Genomic DNA, 9,116 nt, shown 5'->3' on the forward strand with positions numbered 1-9,116 from the left:
ACGGTGTTATAGTTTTTCTGCGCTCTAGGTGGCGCTCACTTCTCAAGGTGTAATGGGTTTCGGCGGCTCGAGAAGCAAACCAAGGGTTAAAAAGGGGCAGTCATTTCAGACTACCAAAAACTGATCGTGTGGGCGGGGCTAAGTGAGGCAGGGTTTGGAGCAGAATATTCATGGCTGTTAACTTGGACCTCTGTCTTGTAAACGGCGTCACTGATCCACTGTCTCTGTTCGCTCTCTCGTTCTCTGAATAATAAATAATAACAATAAATAAATAAACAACAACAGAAATCCATCTCCTCCATTAAAGGTTAGTTGTTTTTTGTCCCCATAATGCACTGCGGGTTAAGAGTGGTTTTGCTCAAATCCGACTGAATTCCTAAAACGTTCAAGGCAACAGAATGGCTTCAGACCCTTGACCGTTTCCCATGATGCACTGCTCTGGTGATTTCCTTCTTCCTCGTCCTCATCATCATCAAGGCGCTAGGACTTGAGATTTTTATCCCACTTGACGTATTTCATCTTTCATCGCTCCATTCTCATATTTCATACTGACACACAGATATTTCCCAGAATGCACTGCTCTGGTGAGCTCAGGTGTCCAAAGTTCCCTCATTATCATCGTGGCTCCAGATTTTGTTTCACTTGCTCCTCCTCCCTCCTCCTCGTCATCCTCACATCCCTGCGATAAATCTTGCGGTAAAGAGGAGAGGCCGACGTCACACCTGCTCTCTATTGGACGCCGAGATATTTCCCATAATGCCTTGCTCTGCTAGTTTTCTTTTCTCCACTTCTTTCTTCCTTGCTCTTTTTCTCTCCTCCTTGATTTTGTCACTTCGTGGTGATGCCCCCTAAGACTCGAGCAGACTGTGCCACCGACACACCTGCTGCCCTTTCGACTCCTTCATCTGCGTCCAGTGCGTGAGCTCGTCCTCGCCGGAGCTGTTCAGGCCCAGAGAGATCCAGCCGATCATCTCCTTGCGCTTGATGCTGCGTTTGTTGTAGACGGAGAGGATGAGCGTGACGTCCGACAGCTGGAACAGCGCCACCTGGAACACGAACGTCTCCCTGTAGGTGGGGTTCGGCTGGCCGCGGCACAGCGACGTCTTACACTTGGACATCTCCTGACCCATGGAGTTCAGCAGGGTCAGCTTTACGTACGTGTCTGTGAACAGGAGGAGGAGGGGGAGGAGCAGGAGGAGGGGGAAGAGGAGGAGGGGGAGGGGCAGTTATTACACTTCACACACAATTATAAGTAGACGGTAAATGCACATCAGAAATCAAGTACAGTATTATATTATTTACATAAGGTTTCATTAATAATAAAACATGAAGCGGACAGGAAGTTGATTAATTTCCTATAACAGCACGTGTGTTTTATTGCTCTTACACCACAGCGGCCTGCCAACAGTTACGTATTTATTACGGAACAACGTGTCGGACGTTTTTATCCGTTTATAGATACAATTCATTCGCTTTTACCTCCTTTCAACTCCTCCGTCCTGAAGACGTCCGAAAACCTGGAAGTTACAGCTTTACCGACGCTGGAGACTCCTTCCATGAACGTTACATTCAGGGAAAACTCTAACGAGGTATATAACGGAAACAATCGAACGTCACAGATCTGATCCAAAGCCGTGAGGTGCGACGTGACAGACTTTCCAATCGGATCGTATCTTAACGAATGGCGAATTTGACGCTCAGGACGCGCTCATGGCGAGCCTCACGGTTCTTCGTTGACATGGTGGAAGATCACACAGGTAGAGCTCAGGAACAGGGACAGAAAGGTGACGAGACGCCTGCAGGGTCAGGGTAAGAGTTAACACATCCGGCTGCGTCTCCTTTCACCCGCTTTTTTTTTTTAAATCGACGATCTCCTTGTTATCACCTGCAGCTTCAGCGGAAGAGCCGCTGATTACTGCGTCATCAATTTTATTCACTTAACGTGAGCGAGGATTCAGACGCTTTTCCTGAACACGTCAATGACGGCTGATGCGGGAGGCTCGCCTTTTGTTGTGTGTAAACAGGAAAATAAAAGGAAGAGGAGACATTTAGATAGAATTTACACACACACACACACACACACACACACACACACACACACACACAAGTGGCAGCTGCCTGCCAGGTCCTCCCTCTCCTTGCTAAAAAAAGGAGGATTTGTATCTGTTTCTCTCTCTCTGTCGGATATAAAGGCTCGGGTGAAGTGAACTGATTTGGCACGCGCTGGAAAAGGAGCGATTCTGACACCTTAAGTGCTTTAGCGCTGCATTAATGGACCTCCCACTGGCGGAGGTGAAAGAACCCGAGCGGCGATTAAACCCGAGTGATTGGCTTTATTGAAAGCGGCATTGTCACGAGTTGAAGAGGTCGGAGGAAACGCGAAAGCGCTTTGTGCCGGGAAACAATCCCCCGTCTCTGCGCACGAAGACTTCAAACCCGCAACACGGCCGCACGGTTCATCGTATTCCACCGGCGGTGTCGAGGACACGGAAACCCTGGACTGCAGTTTAGGGAAAATGTTAACGTGCGATACGTCAACACTTCCAGGTAACGACTCATCATTTCACCTCACTATCCAACAACAAGACCCGTTTTCCAGCGTATAATTCCGATTCCCATGTTTGATGTTATCTCGTGATAAAAAATATATTAAATTAAATAAGAACGAGACGAAAAGCAAAAGAAAAGCGCAGCTTGTCGTGTTACCGAGAGGCCGCAGAGAAGCGTAAACTCCTCTGTACGGAAGATGTCGGAAAACTTTTTAAAGGTTACAGCTGACACTGGAGACTCCTTCCAGCGACGGGACGTTTACAGAAATCAACGCACGTTTTTACTCCGTTTGTGTGGACGGATCCCTGTGAACGAGCCGTTACTATAGAAACGAAACCCGGGAGCTGCAGCTGGGCTGCTGTCAGAGCCGCTGTTATAGAAAACTGATCAACACGTTCTGACCAATCACAGTCCAGAACTCGGCAGCAGCGCTGTGGTGTAACACATCTATCACAAATTCACCATCATCATCGAATAGATATGGATGGCATGCACACACACACACACACACACACACACACACACACACACACACACACACACACACACACACACGAGTGGTGCTTGTCCCCGTGTCTGAGTTCTCTACCAAGAACTGTTTTCCAATCAATCAGTCATTGATCTCAAACAGCTAGGAAGCCATCATTCTTCGCTAATATACAACTGCGTGCAAAAGTTTGTGCCCCCTCTGATTTCTGGGTGGAGGGAAAAACGGGAAGCGCACTTTGATTTGAGAATTTACATGCAAATCCAAAAGGTCAGAAATGAATTTAACATCCCAAATTATACTATTTGAACGTTTCTGTTCATTTGCGCCTCAGCTTCGTCCTAGTGGGTGCACAAACTTTTGCACTCGACCGTAAATCCGGTACACCGTGGTCTTATTAACTGCAAGCGCTATGGAGGATAACGAAATGTGGAGTCGATATCAGATATCGGTCATTTACAGGCAACACCGGCTGTGTCCCAAATCACACGTCACACACCCACTCATACACTACAGTATGGGTCAGTTTTAACTTCTACACCGCTGAATAAAACACACCCGCTCTTGGTGGCGCACTCAGACATGAGACGACTAAGTGAAAACCCAAACATGCAGATGTTCCACATGGACAGCTAGGGAGCGAGTGAGCAAGGGGAAGACTCACCTCGGATTATATAAACCTGCCCACCTATCAAGTGCTTTAGACAACAGAACAGCCCGTCTGACGAGGAACGGGGGAGGGGTGGATCAGAGGATGGGAGACAGTGAGTGAGAGAGAGGGGGGGGGAGGAGAGGAAAGGGTTAATAACCAGAGAGGAGAAAAAAACAAGAGGAAAAATCACACAAAAAGATACGAGATACAGAGCAGCATGTACACTATTTAGTAGAGTAGCATGCGAGTTGGGACGTGGCCCGTGTGTTTTTCAGGTGTTGGACAGAAACAGAGGGAGAAGAGAGACACAGCGTAACAGGTTAAAGGTTAAATGACATCACATAAGGTTAGCATTAGAGTTAGCATTAGCACGTGATCATAAAGTGGAACACAACACTTTAGAACAAAGGGCACTGAATAGGAGAAGAATAGCAACTTCATAACATCACATAATGACTTTTACACACCCAATATCACTTTCATGACCTTTGCATACACAGTAGACAAAGAGGGGTGTGTGTGTGTGTGTGTGTGTGTGTATTTACTGGGCGGTTTGTTGGTGGCCACGTTTTTGAAGTGACACCCCTTGATGACCTCGACAGAGAGGCGGCCCGTGGTGGCGTTGTAAACAAGCCCTAGCAGAATCTCAGGCGATGACCTTTGACCTGCGGACTGGAACGTAGACGCTGTTTCACTGCACGATGCGGCAGACACACTCGACTGAGTCTCGCTGGCCTGAAACACACACACACACACACACACACACACACACACACACACACACACCAGATAGCTCCATCAGTCCATCCATCGAGCCATTGTGTTTACCATAAACAGTTATTTATTTGATCAGCTGGGAGTCGATAATGAACCATTTCTGCGTCCTAAATCACGATGCCCATAGAGTCCTAACAATACCCATAATGCACTTCTGTAGAGAACACTGGGACAGGGACAGCCTGAAAACTGGGTTTGAGGAAGTGGCACAGGTTCTCTTCCATGAATCCATTCATCCATTAATTCATCCATTCATCCATCCACTCACTCACCCACTCACCCAACCATCCATACATCCACTCACCCAACCATCTATCCAACCACTCAACCATCCAAACATCCATCCACCCATCCATCTATCCACTCAACCATCCAAACATCCACTCACCCAACCATCTATCCAACCACTCAACCATCCAAACATCCATCCACCCATCCATCTATCCACTCAACCATCCAAACATCCACTCACCCAACCATCTATCCAACCACTCAACCATCCAAACATCCATCCACCCATCCATCTATCCACTCAACCATCCAAACATCCACTCACCCAACCATCTATCCAACCACTCAACCATCCAAACATCCATCCACCCATCCATCCATCCACTCACCCATCCATACATCCACTCACCCAACCATCTATCCAACCACTCAACCATCCAAACATCCATCCACCCATCCATCCATCCACTCAACCATCCAAACATCCATCCACCCATCCATACATCCACTCACCCATCCATACATTCACTCACCCATCCATACATCCACTCACCCAACCATACATCCACTCACCCAACCATCTATCCAACCACTCACCCATCCATACATCCACTCACCCATCCATACATCCACTCACCCAACCATACATCCACTCACCCAACCATCCATACATCCACTCACCCATCCATACATCCACTCACCCAACCATCCATACATCCACTCACCCAACCATACATCCACTCACCCAACCATCCATACATCCACTCACCCATCCATACATCCACTCACCCAACCATCCATACATCCACTCACCCATCCATACATTCACTCACCCAACCATCTATCCAACCACTCAACCATCCATACATCCACTCACCCATCCATACATCCACTCACCCAACCATCTATCCAACCACTCACCCATCCAAACATCCATCCACCCATCCATCCACTCACCCATCCAAACATCCACTCACCCAACCATCTATCCAACCACTCAACCATCCAAACATGCACTCACCCATCCATACATCCACTCACCCAACCATCTATCCAACCACTCACCCATCCAAACATCCATCCATCCACCCAACCATCTATCCAACCACTCACCCATCCATCCATCCACTCACCCATCCATCCATCCACTCACCCATCCATCCACTCACCCATCCATCCATCCACTCACCCATCCATCCTTCCACTCAACCATCCAAACATCCATCCACTCACCCATCCATCTATCCAACCACCCATCCACTCACCCATCCATCCAACCACTCACCCATCCATCCATCCACTCATCCATCCATTCACTCACCCACTCACCCAACCACTCAACCATCCAAACATCCATCCACTCACCCATCCATCCACTCATTGAGCAATGTGTCCATCCATCCATCTGTCCATCATCCATCTATCTATCCATCCACCCACCATCCTGTCTCTCCATCATCCATCCATCCACCCATCAGTCAATCCATGTCCTGTAGCCTGTCCTGTGCCCTGTCCTCCGTCCTGCCCTGTGTCCTACGCTGCGTCCTGTCCTGCACTCACTGTGGTGCTGCAGCAGGGTTCCAGAGGCAGGGGGATGGCCATTTTGCCCTGCAGGTTGAGTTTGGTGAGGTAGAACAATTTCTCTCCCAGCATCTTCTTCTCCTTCTTGATCTTGCTGATGCTGTAGAGACGAAACCGCACGCCATAGTTCCCGATGCTCTCCGACTGGACGTGGCTGAAGCGGAAGGTCTTGCTGAGGCTCCGCCCCCTGGCCACGGCCATCTTGGCGCGCTGCTTTTTGGCGGGAAGGAGCACTAGGTGGAGTTGCCAGGTGATCCCGGGCGATCGTCGCGGTGATGGGAGGTCGGTCACCGCGGTTACAGTGACGGAGAGGCAGCGCTGGTGCAAATCGTAGTCGAAGAGGATGTGCAGCGTCCCGAACGGAGAGAAGGGCGAGTCGGGAGAGTAAAGCTTCAGGAGAGGAGAAGAGGAACCACGGACAGACAGATCCTACACAAAGAGAGAGAGAGAGAGAGAGAGAGAGAGAGAGAGAGAGAGAGAGAAGTGGGGATGTGGAGAGGCGAAGAGAAAATGAGAGAAAAATGAGAACGGGAGAGAAATGTAGAGAGAAAATGACATACAGAGAAAAATAAATGACGTGGGGGGAGGAATGGTGAGAAAAAAGAGAGAGAGAGAGAGACATGAAGAGAAAATGAGAGAATGAGAGGGAGAGAAAAATGGAGCGATGAGAGCAAATGAGAATGAGATAAATGGAGAAAGAAAAAAGAGAGAAGGAGAAATATAAGGAGAGAGAAATCGAGCGCAGAGAAAGAAAAGAGAGGGAGAGAGACGTAAAGACAGAGAGAGAGAGAGAGAGAGAGAGAGAGAGAGAGAGAGAGTAGAAAACAGGATAACTTGTGATTATGTAATTAACCTTTCAGTTGAGAGAAAACAGTAAGTAAAGGGAGTGTGTTAGGAGCGTCTGGCTGACACACACACACACACACACACACACACACACACACACCTCGGGGCTGACCACGGCTGTGCTGTCACTCGGGACGTCCTCCTCCAGGCCCTTGGCGTTGCTGAAGCTCTCGGGGTCGTGCGCTTCGCTCTTGGTGTCGGCGAGGTCAGAGGTCGAGCCGTCTTCATCCTGGTAGGGCGGTGGCTGGAGCTCATCAAGGGGCGGAGTCAACCTCATCCTCTGAATACAGTTCACTGAAGGATGGATGACGAGAGAGAGAGAGAGACTCGTTTATCATCTCTTCTCATTTCTTATTTTTTCCTTCTTGTTTCTAACTACTTTTCCTTCTTTCCCCTCACGCAGTGGCGTCCATGTGAACACTTATGACCTGGAAAACAAATACCTGTTGCCATGGAAACATCATAACTGAAATGTAATCTGGTCTTACTTCCTCTTCTTCTCTTGTTCTTTATTTGTTTTTCTTCTTACTGTCACTGTTTTCCCTTTTTCTGTCATTTATTTATTTATTTTCTATTTTAGTTCCTTAAACACACACATGCTTAGTGTTAGCAGTGGGGATCGCCCAGAGTGATACACACACCTGACTCTCTCTGTCTGTGTGTGTGTGTGTGTGTGTGTGTGTGTGTGTGTGTGTGTGTGAAGGGGTGAATGAGACACAGTGTTTGGATAAAAGCGCTATATAAGTGCAGACCGTTTACCATTTAGAATTTTTAAAGCCAATTTCTTACCAGTGACTGACGGAGACAGTGTGACTTTCTAAAATCACCATGGCAACAAAGGGAGTCATGTATGAAAAAGTATGAAAGTGTAGAAACGAAAAGTGAACCACAGTGTGTGTGTTGGCTGGCTGATGTTAGAGTGCAGTGGGTTTAGTTCTCACACACACACACACAGTGTCACAGTAGCTCACTGTGGAACACACACAGAGAGAGAGAGAGAATGAAAAACAGCTGGAGAAGAAAATACCACACCCTGTATGTATGTGTGTGTATGTGTGTGTGTGTGTGTGTGTGTCTACTAAACCCACTGCACTCTGACATCAGCCAGCTGCAAACCATCAACACATCAACACAACTCTTTATTGAAACCAGCTTTTGGTCTCACTCACTCACACACACACACACACTCACACTCACACACACGGGCACACAAAATCTCAGTGACGTTCTGAGTCATTTACCAGGAAAAAGAAGAAATAACGATGTGTACGTGTCCATTTTATCCACAACACACACACACACACTTTTTCACTCACCGTCCTCAGCAGAAGCCTCACTGCTGTATCCGTCGTACTCGGCCGACAGGGGGCAGTATTTGTGCTGCGTCTCCCAGCTGAAGCCTTTATGATGAGGGGATCCAGCAGCCCCTGTGCACCGGCCTCGGAGACCCCGCGAGCGCGTCATGGCCTCCTGATACTGACCCATCACCTCGTCATCGCTGTCTGATGACCAGGCCTGAAAATCCGCCTCTCCATAGCCCTTATCTAACACACACACACACACACACACACACACACAGAAAAACAATAGTGTGTAATGTAATACATCTGTATGACCACCGGGGGGCAGCAAAGAACAAACTCACACTCATGCAGGTTTTACTACAAATACACAGGTTCCTTTAGTACCGATAGGGATCTTGACCTGGAACTACCTGCAACTAAATGATACACAACTTATCAAAACTAAATCTATAAACACTGACATTTCAATGACTTCTTTCCCCCAGATACATTCTCCATCAAACCTCCGAATAGGAGGATATTTTCGTCTTATTCAGATTAGCGCATGCATGAAATTAACCAAGATTTATGTAATGTTAATGCTGTGTGTCGTTACACAACACTGTGTGTGTGTGTGTGTGTGTGTGTGTGAGAGAAGTGGTGATTCAGAGGCTCGTCTACAGGGTGTACGTAGGTGTTACTAATTAAA

At 47.8% G+C, this 9,116-nt stretch overlaps 1 protein-coding gene across 1 annotated transcript; it reads right to left on the minus strand.

The window, feature by feature from the left end:
* Positions 1-237: 237 nt before the first annotated feature.
* syt14a (synaptotagmin XIVa) lies at positions 238-8,664 on the minus strand. Its single transcript, XM_053620213.1, has 5 exons — positions 8,441-8,664; positions 7,225-7,418; positions 6,258-6,668; positions 4,235-4,424; positions 238-1,162 (listed from the first exon to the last, which is right to left on the minus strand). The coding sequence occupies exons 1-5, from the start codon at positions 8,607-8,609 to the stop codon at positions 849-851; spliced, it is 1,278 nt and encodes a 425-aa protein (XP_053476188.1). The 5' UTR covers positions 8,610-8,664; the 3' UTR covers positions 238-848.
* Positions 8,665-9,116: the final 452 nt, after the last annotated feature.

Source organism: Ictalurus furcatus, chromosome 3 (genome assembly GCF_023375685.1).
Source record: "Ictalurus furcatus strain D&B chromosome 3, Billie_1.0, whole genome shotgun sequence".
NCBI lineage: Eukaryota > Metazoa > Chordata > Actinopteri > Siluriformes > Ictaluridae > Ictalurus > Ictalurus furcatus.